The sequence below is a fragment of the Rutilus rutilus genome, assembly GCF_951802725.1.
Source record: "Rutilus rutilus genome assembly, chromosome: 3".
Taxonomy (NCBI): domain Eukaryota; kingdom Metazoa; phylum Chordata; class Actinopteri; order Cypriniformes; family Leuciscidae; genus Rutilus; species Rutilus rutilus.
Genome location: NC_140211.1, coordinates 5,670,114 through 5,684,369, shown reverse-complemented (window position 1 = coordinate 5,684,369; position 14,256 = coordinate 5,670,114). Strand labels below are relative to the sequence as shown.

The 14,256-nt window shown below is 38.1% G+C and overlaps 1 protein-coding gene across 1 annotated transcript; it reads right to left on the bottom strand.

The window, feature by feature from the left end:
• Positions 1-5,153: 5,153 nt before the first annotated feature.
• On the bottom strand, positions 5,154-12,860 carry LOC311287723 (SLAM family member 5). Its single transcript, XM_084404751.1, has 6 exons — positions 12,673-12,860; positions 12,101-12,415; positions 9,284-9,556; positions 6,281-6,403; positions 6,139-6,193; positions 5,154-6,058 (listed from the first exon to the last, which is right to left on the bottom strand). The coding sequence occupies exons 1-6, from the start codon at positions 12,719-12,721 to the stop codon at positions 5,974-5,976; spliced, it is 900 nt and encodes a 299-aa protein (XP_084260877.1). The 5' UTR covers positions 12,722-12,860; the 3' UTR covers positions 5,154-5,973.
• Positions 12,861-14,256: the final 1,396 nt, after the last annotated feature.

Here is a 14,256-nt window from a genome sequence, read left to right as displayed (position 1 = left end):
TTATTTCTGAAGTACTGACTCATCTGCAGATCTGCTGAGATAAAGGTGGTATGTCCATTTCTGGTTAAACTTGACCACTTCCCATTGTCACAATGCCCTAAAACCGATGTGTCAGTTCTGAGAATACTGTGACACTGACACGTATACACTGACACGCACAACCTCACACTTACGGTCCTAAGGTTATACGCCATGATCATATTATTAAAAAAATTATTTAAAGCAAAAATACAAAGACTGTGTACTTAACGGCTTTAGTAAAGGAAAGATCCTGTTGGGGAATTTAGTTAAAGACCCAGGACCAGATATGATGAAAGAAGACCCGGAGTCAGAAGTGCAGTCAATTGAAGAACATTTAAGATAGTTTGTGGTTTCATCAGGCAGAAGTCGGCTTCAAGACTCACAAGGAGTTCACAGGCCGCACTGTTTTTCATTTACAAAGATCACAGCAGTTATACCCTCCACCGAGGTCTAAGTTACGTCATTACTTCAGGTTGAATGATTCTGATTGGCTAAGAACTAGATAAACAAAGTATATTTCCACACATGGGCTGATAGGCAGTAGCTCATCTCCATAGTGTGTACGGCTGCCGCCAGGACCCTGAGTACCAGTGATCCTCCGAGGTCACAAGACTGTGTGTGTAGGCGTCAACATGTCGAAGAAAACAAGTCAGTCAATCTCCAGTAATGCCACTTGTTCCTTAACCTGTTACCAAGAATACTCACACACACACACACACACACACGCACACACGCACACACGCACACCCACACACACACACGCACAGAGCCCGACCAAATCCAACCTTGAAGAAACTATCAACAGGAGACTCTTCCTAAAACATTAAGATAACATGTTATTTCTCTCAGTAAGACGACACTTTAATATATAACAGTAAAGTAAATGCTTTAACTAAGAAATGGTCACTTAAACTGTTGGTTCCAGTGACTCTTGTGACATATAGCTGTGTGACATATTTGCAGTTTCATCAGCAGAAGTCAGCTTCAAGACTCACACAGGAGTTCTTAGGCCGTCTCACTTACAGTTACAAAGAACACACACACACACACACACACACACACACACACACACACACACACACACACACACACACACACACACACACACACACACACACACACACACACACCCACCCACACACGCACAGAGTCCGACCAAATCCAACCTTGAAGAAACTATCAACAGGAGACTCTTCCTAAAACATTAAGATAACATGTTATTTCTCTCAGTGAGACGACACTTTAATATATAACAGTAAAGTAAATGCTTTAACTAAGAAATGGTCACTTAAACTGTTGGTTCCAGTGACTCTTGTGACATATAGCTGTGTGACATATTTGCAGTTTCATCAGCAGAAGTCAGCTTCAAGACTCACGCAGGAGTTCTTAGGCCGTCTCACTTACTGTTACAAAGAACTGTAAAAAATCAAGTCAGGAATCTTGGTGTGACACTAGAGTCAGATCTTAGTTTCAGTAGTCATGTCAAAGCTATAACTAAATCAGCATACTATCATCTGAAAAATATTGCAAGCATTTGATGCTTTGTTTCCAGACAAGACTTAGAGAAACTTGTTCATGCTTTCATCACCAGCAGGGTGGATTACTGTAATGGACTCCTCACTGGCCTTCCCAAAAAGACCATAAGACAGTTGCAGCTCATACAGAACGCTGCCGCCAGGATTCTGAGCAGAACCAGAAAATATGAACACATCACACCAGTCCTCAGGTCTTTACACTGGCTCCCAGTTAGATTTAGGATTGATTTTAAAGTATTATTACTGGTATATAAATCATTCAATGGCCTAGGACCTCAATATATTGCAGATATGCTCACTGAATATAAACCCAACAGATCACTCAGATCATTAGGATCATATCAGCTAGAAATACCAAGGGTTCACTCAAAGCATGGCGAGTCCGCTTTTAGCTATTATGCCAGCCGCAGCTGGAACCAGCTTCCAGAGGAGATCAGATGTGCTCCAGACTCAAAACACATCTGTTTAGCTATGCATTTACTGAATGAGCACTGTGCCACTGTTCGTCCGACTGTTTGTACTGTACTGTATTTTATTTTTCTAAACTGTTTTAATTATTCTTATTCCTTTTATTATTTTAATTTCTTCTATGTAAAGCACTTTGAATTGCTATTGTGTATGAAATGTGCTATATAAATAAACTTGCCTTGCCTTGCCTTGCCTTGGCATTGAACTTTGAGCTTTATAATTTTACATATATTATTTATGCTCTAACAACAACATTACACACTAACTAAAGTTTGAAACATGGGATCACGATGAACTAGCCTGGTAATACCAAACTCTGCTACTTCGCTTTGCTTTGTAGACAGAGTCTGGCATGGCACAATTGAAAAGTGTTTTCTTTCTCGCGGGGGGGCGCTTGTCTGAAGTTTAAAACCATTGGTTTTACCCGTAAGCCAATCACATGACGTTTGGTTATGGCGTGTGTTATGCGCATGCTCAGCCGCATCTAACTTCCACTGTAAACACATGTATGATGCGAAAACAAAACCATCGAGCGAAATACCGGAGTAAACGTGGCTGTGCGCGACTTTTGCAGATTATTTGTGAAGTAAATCTATGCATCCACGGTACAATCAGCGTCTACGTCACGGCTCTCAGCCCGCCCTCTGTTCGTTGATTGGCCCGGCCGTCCGAAAGCCGGTGGAAAACTGAAAGATAAGCTGCTATCTCAGACTTACTACAGAAGCGAAATGAAATTGAGCGGAAGTAGGAAGTCTTGACGTAGTCAGGCTAACGAAGAACGGGACCTTTAAACTATTGGCTTCAATGACCCCTGTATGTTTTAACACGTTGAAGACCTTTCTCAAACACAAACCAAGTCCATATTTCATTTCTGGAAGCCGGGCTAAATTAAGCGAGCACTGTTAGGCTATGTTCACACTTAGCATCTTTTTTCAAACTGCCAGCATCTGTTCTACATTATAACCCTATGGAGTAAACCGTTTTTTCAAAAAAGTCCTGAGTGCTTTTTTAGACGCCACCGCCGGCGTCTTTTTCTGCAGCTCAGAGCGTCTTTTTAAGTTGAAAAAAGTTCAACTTTTCTGAAAAGAACACCCTACGTCAAGCGCTTTGTTGACAGCTGACCAATGACAAGCGAGTAGCGAGACCTGTCGTTTCCATAACAAAAAAAACAACAAGAAAAAATGGAGCACCATACAGTTTCCTTCCTTTTTTTGCTAAAAAAACGCCGTTGTCAACTTTTTCTTGTCAAAAAAGACGCTAAGTGTGAACATAGCCTAATTACTGCATCCAGATATCAAATACAGACATTAGAGAATACATGAAAAGAACATTTCAGTAATCACACTGGTAACTTCTATAACACAGTAAAATCTCCAGAGAAGTCATTCAACTCATTTGATATTTAGAAGGAAACATAGCCTATTGATTAATACCTTGATTATAATCACTCATTACATTTACATTGGAGCAGCAGATTATTCCAGTCCACCCCCTTCTGTACAAACAAGTTTGGCTTTATTTTTTTCATAAGGTCCATGTACAAAGGTTGTTGAAGCCCTTTAGTTGGCCACTTGGCCATTGACTTTCATTGAATTTATTTTAGGGGCCAGCATGTCGAAGAAAACAAGTGTGTAACAAAGAATACAGCGCAGTTAGTTGAGCTCTGTTCTAAACAAGAGACTTTCTTCAAGATAACATGCTCTTTCTATCAGTGTGAGATTCAGACAATTATTCCATTAAAATTATCTAGTATTTGAGTATTGAAAAGTTTAATTAAATGCTTTAATTAAGAAGTGGTCATGCATACGACAGGTGAAGTAACCCCAGTCTAGAAGAGTAGATATAAGTTTTAACACGTCTCAAAATCATGGAGATAGCACATTTCATTAAACGTATATATCATTCTATAACTAGTCATTCAAATCATTGAATATGTAAAAAAAAAAAATAATAATACCTTCATTATAATCACTCATTGTAGTCCAGAATCCACCCCCTTCAATCCCATAAAGCATTGTGAACAGCATAATCGAATGAAAAACAATGGATAAATATAAAAGTACTCATTTAAAAATATTATGTGAATAAAAACAATGTGTTGTTTATTGAAAAATGTGCATATATATTCAAATATTTTGAAATAATTTCAAATAATTTAATTAGACAATGCCTCATATTTTGAAAATGATTTACTATAAATAAGTATTTGAGGATGTATAGGAACACTGACTCAATTACATTTGTGGCGCTTCATGGGAGTGGGCGGAGCTAAAGACCTCTGTTGGCACATTTCGCTCATTTCAACTCTCTGATTGGTGGATTTTTTTTTTCTTCTGTACAGCATCATGGGTAATGTAGTTGCCACCAGGAATTTGGCTGTTAAACATTATTGTTTAAAAAAGAATAAGCTGAAATAATGCGGGCTGACGGCTCCAACAGAAGCAAATACTATCGATTAGCAACCTCGTAGCTCACAGTAGGGCTGTCTTTAAAGGTTTAAGTTATTGTTAAAAAACAATTTCCATAGTATGGAGAAAATTGAGTTTTTACTTTCGGAACTTGTCTGTTGCACTCTATAGAACCCTAGCGTTCTTCACTGAATTTTAAAGAACACTTTATGCCAAAAATGTTCTATGATACATCTTAAATTATTGCATGATATGTTCATGTTTAATGGACTATTTCAGTTATTTCTACGAGTGATGTTTAATTCATACAATTTCAAAATAAAAATGATTAAAACTCAATTAATTCAAACTAAGGGGCTGGTCATTTATACGACAGTAGTGTTTTGGGGGCCTGGGAATGAAAGCTTTTGAAAACAGTGATGTGTGCATGTTACGTGTTCAGTCTTTAGGTGCGTAGGGTTTCTTTACAATGTAACATTGCCATCTACTGGCCTGGCAGCATTTTTAATAATTATATCAGATCCGTGTGAACAGGGATCATTTTGACAACGTTATCGCCTGTACGCGAAAAACACAAATGAGAAACTTTTTAGTACATGGTTGTCCTGTAAACGTACCCTAAATCCATCAAATTATCCCATAATGGGAACCGCTAAAACATTATACATATGAAACACTTGTGTAATGCGGGTGTTTCAGAAAGACAGAGAGTAGCATCCAACTATATCAAAAGCTTTTATTAAAAAAAAAAAAACAGGCTAAGGGACACGTAGGCAAAAAAAAAAACTGAATTAATCCAGACCCCGGGCAAAGCAGAACTGAAAACTACACACTCATAACATCCAGGAAAACACCAGACACTGAACAAGGGAAACACTGGCATAAATACAGAGGATAACAGGCTAACAAAGAACAGGTGTGGGTAATTAATCACTATGGAAACTTACTAAGGAAACTATGGAAACAAAGGCAGTGAACACTGGGGAAAACAGAAACAGAAAATATACTTCAAAATAAAAGTCCCTGAACACAAAACAGGACAGGAACTTTGCATTTACATTCACTGCTACAATTCATTATAACAGTCCTGGTTACCAGTTTACATATATTTTTTTGTTTTGTTTGCTCGTGAAATGTTTCTATTTATTATATAAAAAAGCTGCCATGGTTGTAGTCAAGTAAAGTTTGAAAGGAAATTAGTACCAGAAGAGTTACATCCATTTTAACTGAACTTGCAGAAACATTCAGATATTTGAGCCAAATGGATTTTGAAGACATCCTTTTTTTAATAGTTTCATAATAATTGTTGGTAAAAAGGTTGTGTGTAGGTCATGAATCATCATTCACACAGGTGCATTTCATACACAGAATCCAGAGATCAAACCCAAAGTCACAACTTTACAGTTCATCATTTGCTTTAAACTGAAGCTTCTGGCCTCATGATGCTCCCAACATGTGTAACTATTTTCTTGTGGAGCACAATGTCATATCAGCTCATTTCTTTGAATAAGCATGCATGCTGGTCACTGTCCAGCTGAATCTTATACAGAGGTTTTTTTGTCCTTCTTCGTGTCCAACTTTTTTTCTTCACCACCACCACCACCACCGGAGTCAGGACTTGAGCCACTTCAAAAAATAAACACCTAGGATAAGTATTGCTGTAAACCGCTGAGTCCTTTACATCTATGATCTCTGTGGTATATTACCATATATTCTGGAAGAAATCCTGGAGGGCTTTAGGCAAGGCATCTTTAATTTTGTCTAGGAAAGACAAATTATAGTTAATACGACAATATCAGTCATGCAACTGTTGTATTGTAAAGTTTGATTATAGGATAGGTTTGTTACCTCTGTGTGTAAATGCATATGCAGCAGCCAAAGTTAATATGACTGTAAACACAATAGTCCACGCCACAGACGGAAAACATGAACCACATGGACTGCAAGTGCAGACTTCACACTTCTTCTCCTCTAGAAAGAAAAGAACAAAAGAACGTTTGCATCTATGTAGACTTCCTATTCACCGGCTCTGGCCTGTTGAAGCATCAGTGCTGTGAAGTTACAGGCAGTTAAACTGCTTCTGTCAGGAACAATGTCTTTTGAGCCCCTTTCTTATGATTCTTCAGTGCATTGAAGTGTATTTACTCCCTCACTGCACGTGTGTTAAAGTCAGCATGAAATCAATACTGACTAAAAACTGACTTTTTATGTAATACTGCAGTATTTATTCTAAATGATTTGTGCACATCATTTTAATTATTTGTGTGCCTCGTAATGTTGAAGCAAAATAAGTTCCCCTTCCTTCCCATTTGTCGCTTCACTCGGATACATTGGAGCCTTCACGTGCTATGGCTATGGTAATTATGGTAAATACCAAAAGCAGACGTGGAAAATGCACATGAACACCCCCCTCATGTGGTATTTTCCACTGGGCAGCTCGTACAATATATTTAAAGGCACGAGTTGCCGAGATGAGATAACCTTTGACCTTTTCAAAATAGCGGAGAGCAACGCAAGAGTCGTGAATGGCAAGTCTTTAGAAAACAAAAACCCGGGGTCAGTTATTCACTTTATGTGTGCGTGTATGTATGGTAGGCCTTATTACAACAACACTGTTTTTGAGCTGGTAGGAAAGATTAGGCTAGTAGCTATGCTTCACTTAAGGGTAGACCCAATGGCTCTGGGTAGAGCTAGCGTTTGCAGCTAAAACAGAAATATTAGCTCTATTAACTCCCTTGTCCTTAAAAAATATCTCTACTATTCATGATCTAGAAAATATACAGCATATTATTTACCGTTTGACTTCTTGCTGTAGCAGATGACTTAAGCAATCTAACATTGTTTTAGCCAAATAACAGGTCTGGATCTGTGAGTCCATCTTTTCCCTACATTACGACAACAAAAGCACTTGAACACAACACACTGGTAAATACCAGTTCACAAGTGGAAAATATCATCTTTTCCATAGCACGTGAAGATGTCACAATAGTGAAGAAAAAACTAGTGGTTTATGCTGTTGTTTTCTATTGGTGGATCTCATGTGAGTGACATGTTGACCCGCTCTTATCAGCAGAGAAGAGAAGAGATGCTGCAAGAGGACTATGTAAGATTATGCAGGAAAATACATTTTAGAAAGATAATGATGGACTCTGATAAATCATTAATAACAATATTCCATAAAAAAAGCAATTGACATTTTCCTTTCATGGAGACATTAGCCCTCTCACACAAGTGCTTGACAACGTGGCGTCTGTTTTTCGGTAATCTGTCTCTTCCTGTTTCTTTTGTGGACTGTGAAATAATGGCCCGGGCCAGTGTTGCTACGTTGCTATCAAAGCTTTATTAGAGTTGTCAAAAAGTACAGACTTCGGTACCAAGTCGGTACTGAAGTTTTTGAAAATGTGCCGATACCATAATTTCCCTTTAGCATTTTGAGCTTTTGAACGGATTCTTAAACACCTCTGATTGGCCATTGTGTTCACACGCTCAACATGTATGTCTCTGATTGGCCATTGTGTTGACACACTCAACATGTATGTCTCTGATTGGCCATTGTGTTGACACGCTCAACATGTATGTCTCTGATTGGCCATTTTGTTGACACGCTCAACATGTATGTCTCTGATTGGCCATTGTGTTGACACGCTCAACATGTATGTCTCTGATTGGCCATTTTGTTGACACGCTCAACATGTATGTCTCTGATTGGCCATTGTGTTGACACGCTCAACATGTATGTCTCTGATTGGCCATTGTGTTGACACACTCAACATGTATGTCTCTGATTGGCCATTGTGTTGACATCCTCAACATGTATGTCTCTGATTGGCCATTGTGTTGACACGCACAACATGTATGTCTCTGATTGGCCATTGTGTTGATACGCTCAACATGTATGTCTCTGATTGGCCATTGTGTTCACACGCTCAACATGTATGTCTCTGATTGGCCATTGTGTTGATACGCTCAACATGTATGTCTCTGATTGGCCATTGTGTTGACACGCTCAACATGTATGTCTCTGATTGGCCATTGTGTTGACACGCTCAACATGTATGTCTCTGATTGGCCATTGTGTTGATGCGCTCAACATATATGTCTCTGATTGGCCATTGTGTTGACATACACAACATATATGTCTCTGATTGGCCATTGTGTTGACACGCTCAACATATATGTCTCTGATTGGTCCTTGTGTTCACAAGCTCAACATGTATGTCTCTGATTGGCCATTGTGTTGACACACTCAACATATATGTTTGTGATTGGCTACAATGTTCAAGAATGACATATTTGACGCTCTTCACCAAGCACTTACATAGATACAAATGGGAGCATTTAAAAGCAGGCGTCTATCAGCGGATCCCTCCAGTATGTATCGATATAAGTGCTCGATAAAGATCGTCAAAGACCTTGTGTTTTTGAAACGTTGATCATTGTAGCCAATTACAGTCATTTACGCTGAGCACATCAACACAATGGCAAATCAGAGGTGGTTAAGAATCTGTACAACAGCGATCAAAATGGCATGATAACAAAATGGTCACATTTTTTAAATTTCAGTACCGACTTGTTACCAAAGTTGGTACTTTTGACAACTCTAAATGAGATTTACCTCAAGCACACTGTACGCGTACCCTTGCCTGCATGTAAAAACCAAACTATACTTCGGTTAATAAACTTTTTCACTTTGCTGCAACCCTTCTATGATATCATCTATAAATCAAAGTGGGGGTCAATTTGGCGTATGTGCTTGTGTTTTGAAGCCCTGATGCTAAACATACGCAGTATACAGCCTCTTAAATAAATGTAAAACCTCCTCACAGTGTTTCCTCTGTTAAAGAGACCCACCTGAACATCCCACTGTGATTCGTTTGGTCTCTGTCTGTTGACCATTGGAGGCGGTGCAGTTGAACGTCACGTTTCTGTTGCCACTGAATGACGTGAAAAGAACCAGCGAAGAGCCGACAGCGCCTCCAGAAATATACGATCCGCTGAACTCGCCGTCAGGCTTCCAGGACAGATTCACATTTGGGTGAAACCCAGTGCAGTTAAGGGCCATGTGGCATTGGCCGTCTTTGAGGGAGTCAAGCATTTTCTGGATTTTTGGTTCCTTGACTGGTTCTGCAGTCGGGGTCAAACATTATATATCAATTATTCAATCTGGCTGAAAGTCATTGTCACTCTTAAAAATAAAGGTTCTTCATTGGTATCTATGATTCCATGACGAACCTTAACCATCCTTTACTTTCCAATGCCAAAAAGGTTATTTATAGTGGAAAAAATACTCTTTAGATAGTTAAAATTTGCTACGAATAAATAGTTCATAACCCTTGTATGGTGTTCGGGTCTGTAGGACCCGTTTTAATTTTTTTATCAAAAGAAAAATGATAAGATTAATTATTTTTTAAACTCAGACTCCTTGGCCTTGGCTCATTTTCTGTGAAGAACATATATCATAACACGTTTTCAATGACCACACACTGTACACCCCCCTACACATTTATATTACACACAGGATGTTCGGGGCCAATAAAAGTGTGGAAATTTTAGGTCCTGTTTACCTTTACTCTGTCCTCCTCCTGTCAGGGCCTGCTGTTATTGTGTGTGTGTGTGTGTGTTCTTGTATATGGTTTATGAGGACACAAATGTGTATAATGACATGGGTATTACAACGTAAACATGGTTTATGACGACATCTGTGTCCTCATAAACCAAACGGCTTAAAAAAACATACTAATGGTGTTTTTTGAAATTCAAAAAAGGCCAAACGTTTTCTGAGATTGGTAGGTTTAGGGGTCGGGTTAGTGTAGGGGGATAGATTATACAGTTTGTACATTAGAAAAACCATTACGCCTATAACAGGGTTCCTGCAGGTTTCAGTTAGTCAAATTTAAGACCTTTTTAAGACATTTTAAGACCATAAAGATTGAAATTTAAGATCTACACGACGCATTGCCAAAAAAATATTCAAATCAAAGAATTCATTTTATTTCAATGAACTCAGTAATTGAAAAAGCATTAACTTAATTTACAGATAAAGCAATCACATTAGTAACCTTCCAGACCCAATAACGCGCGTCAGAGAAAAGAACAGAATCAGATATAATTTTTTTATAGAAAATTGTACTTTGCATTTTATAGGCCTACTGTAAAAAACACATAATTAGTTGATTTTAGTTGATCATAGTTGATCATAACTAGAGATGAAATGGCATGAACATTTCATTTAATTATTATAGTGCCAAAAATTACCACTGTTATCACAGAATCCTGTTAAAAATGTACTAATACTACACAATGAAATCAATTCACCAAGTTTTATGTCGAAAAACAGCAAATAACAAATAAAATTAGCATCAATACACACTAACATAAACATTAAAATAATACGATTAAAAATGATAGCCAGATTTCAAAAGTGTCTTGCAACATGTTGTATACTAACATGTACAAGTTCAAATAAAGTTGACAAAAAAGGTTTTTATAAAAAGGTAAACCTCACATATTTCAGACTTTAATTTATCTTTTTTGACTCATTTTTTTATAAAAAAATGATTTACTGACATTTACAATACAGTTTAGCTTATCTTTTATTTTTAATAGTAAAATTCGGTCCGATTTTCCCGTGGCGTCTGTCGTTGCTATGCAACCATGCACTGCGCTCTCCACAATGACAAAAGTTTTAGTGGCTAATGGATTTCCACCGCCGAAAAACACTTGCTGTCGCTCTGTTACAAGATTTATTTACGGAGAAGAGAAAAACACCCGTAGTGTTTGGGTGCACCCGCATCCTTCATGTCTTTTTTCATGTCTCTGCACCTGGAAAAAAACGAGTGTGTCGCTTCAATTATAAGCACGCTTACCGGGCGCCTACATTTGAATGAACTTGAGCGCGAAAAAGACGCGATATGTGAACTGCCTCTTGGCGAGCGACTTCGATACTTTTTTGCTACTTTGTAATAACTTTCTGCGGCCAGCGTTTCTGGAAATGAACGAGGGTAAAATCTTTTTTAAGACCTGACTAAATGAAATTTAAGACCGCGGATGGAAATCTGGCTGTTTTTAAGACGTTTTAAGGCCTTAAATTTAAAGTTCAGAATTTAAGACTTTTAAGGCCCCGCGGGAACCCTGTATAAACCACATATCCAAGTGAGCAAGTGTGTGTGTGTGAGTGTGTGTTGCGTGTATATGTGTGTGTGCGTGCGTGCATATGAGAGAGAGATTGTGTGTAAGTCTGTGAGAGAGATTGTGTGTAAGTGTGAGAGAGTGTGAGTGCAAAAGTGAGTTTTGTGTTTCTACCCCTGCCGTTCCCGCACAAGGTTGCAATTCTTAAATGTGATCTAACAAAGCTAAAGATAAAATATTAACCATATATGCTGTTTATATTGCTTGTAATTGGGATGAAGTAAACATCTGTTGAGTATTTTAACATAAATTGTTTGATTCTGTTGAATTAAAAACCCAAAAATGCAGCGGGTCCACCAGACTCACGAACTCTGGCTGAATAACAAAAATATGAACACCACACAAGGGTTATGAACTGATGCCTGAAAGATTCTTTGCGGAATCAATTCTTGTCTTGCGGTTCTTCTATGGCATCACTTTATGAAACCCATTATTTTTAAGAGTGTTAGTAGATTGTTAGATATAAATTCTCTCTCTTACCTCGGACTGAGAGATGAACTTGATTTTTTTCCCGAACATCACTGGCGGTGACCAGGGCCACAGTGTATATCATGCTGTCCTTCATAGTCAGATTTTTTATTGTTAAATCTCCAGTTCTGGTGTCGAGCTCAAGTCGACCCTGATGTGTCCAAAAACTGAATAAAGTGACATCGCCGTCCTTTAGACTTGCAATGTATGTTGTGTTCTTATAAATGGACCACTGAACTTTGGTGAGGTTCCATGATGTGTCTGCACCAGATTTCAAGACGACTGATTGGTCGCAGTAACCAGTAATGGAGTCCTCTCTACCGCACACTGCAAAAACGAACACAGGTAAGTCCATGTGTGTGAACACACTATGTGAGAAAAGCATTTTTTGTCGCTTCACAGAAAAGGGAAACACCCTGTTTCCAATGAAGCAGAATTCAGACTGACTTTATTTCTCATTGAAAGAACAATTTCTAAACAATTTTTTTTTTCAACAATCTTGTCCAAAGGACCAAACTATGTAACATCAACTCAACAAACTCTACACAATACAACAATATGAACGTGAAATCCAGTGAGTTCACCTTGTTGAATACACACGATACAGATTAGCAGGGTTCTCCATGGACTCATTGCTCGTTGGCTTGTCGATGTAAATCAACAGGTCCTTGACATTGATGCTGTTGGCCTTCCTTCCCGCCGGCCCTGAGAGAGCGAGTCCTAGTCCAGAGCACTGTCGACTGTGTTGTATTGTCGAAAGTACTGTGAAGGTTTCAGAAGAAATGAGGAAGTGTGCAACGAAACACGTGTTTCCTCCCATTTCATATCTTGTGATAACCGACTCGTAGGAGCGTTAAGATGAAGCCTTGGTGTTTTGGTGGACTTTCTTAGTGAAGAAAACAGATCATCCCTTCATGGCGTAATGGCCATCACAGCATTTTGAAATCAGTCGTGACTCTAGCATGTGCATTTGTCTTGCATAAAAAAAAAACAAAAAAAAAACATGCATTTACCATAAAAAAAACCAGGCCTAAAATTCCCCGAGCCGAGTCACTTCCTCTTCATCACCCACATTATTCACAACTTAAATGTTATTGACACCCAGCGCCTACGGACTCTCTGATCTTGACCTTTATCCATCGCATCAGTCTTCAAACAATATGCTAATCTTTTTTTTTTTTTTTACAACAATTTGAAGCAATTGGCACGATTTACTCACCCTCTTGTCGGTCCAAACCTGTGAAACACAAAAAGACGGTTTGGAGAACGTGTTTGCAATACAATAACTGTAAATTATATATATTGTGCTCATAAAGGAAACAGAACAAACCAGAAATATATGAGGAACCACATCTGAATGCATGCAAACAAGAGCCGTGGCAAAGAGGAAGATTTTCTGTGTATAATGGCTTGTTCGAACATGGATGGTTTTTTTTTTTTTTTTAAATCAGACATTATCATATGACCAGACTTGGAAGAGCACGAGTCAGATGACTCAAACAACACAGGTTTCGAACAACATGATTTAAAAATCCCATTTAGTTTGGGCTGAAAACAGATTGTTTTCAGCCATTTTAAGACAAGGTCACTCAAAAATGCTTTAAACTAAGAAAAAAAAGAAAGAAAATGCTTTAAAATAATGTTAAAAAAGAATTATTTTAATTCAACTGCAACATTTTTGTCTTACAGGAATCAGGATTCCAAAAGTCTTGAATATTTAAACCTGAATATATGAAGAAGCCATATTTTAAAAGTGTGATTTCTGATGAACAGCCAAAAAGTTTTCCAAAATCGATGTCATATAACCAGCCCCTAAAATATTTTTATTCGGTAGTAATTGAGTGAAGAACATTAAAACAATTCCTTTTAATGTTCGTAACTCAATTACTAGCGAATACAAATATTTTAGGGGCTGGTTATATGACATCGATTTCAACTAAAACCGGAAAACTTTTGGCTAAATACAAAAGTATTTAAAAGTAAAAACAACTGACGTAAATTCACTGATTTAAAAAACACATGAAGAACGTGCAGCTCCTAAATCTTCTGGGATCATGAAGTTTATTTTTAATTTGATCAATCTGTCAATGAACTAACGTATACATCCGTAAACACATAGCGTTCGTATCTCACTACTCTAACGTTACCCTGCCAGTGCACACAAAGAT

What these genes read in the sequence shown, in the direction of transcription:
- LOC311287723 (XM_084404751.1), bottom strand. Translation starts at nt 12,721, where the DNA reads ATGAGTCCATGGAGAACCCTGCTAATCTGTATCGTGTGTATTCAACAA. An exon ending in AGTTCATCTCTCAGTCCGAG is followed by an intron (nt 9,557 to 12,100) that starts GTAAGAGAGAGA and finishes CCCCGACTGCAG; the next exon opens with AACCAGTCAAGGAACCAAAA. An exon ending in GATTTCTTCCAGAATATATG is followed by an intron (nt 6,059 to 6,138) that starts GTAATATACCAC and finishes TATTTTTTGAAG; the next exon opens with TGGCTCAAGTCCTGACTCCG.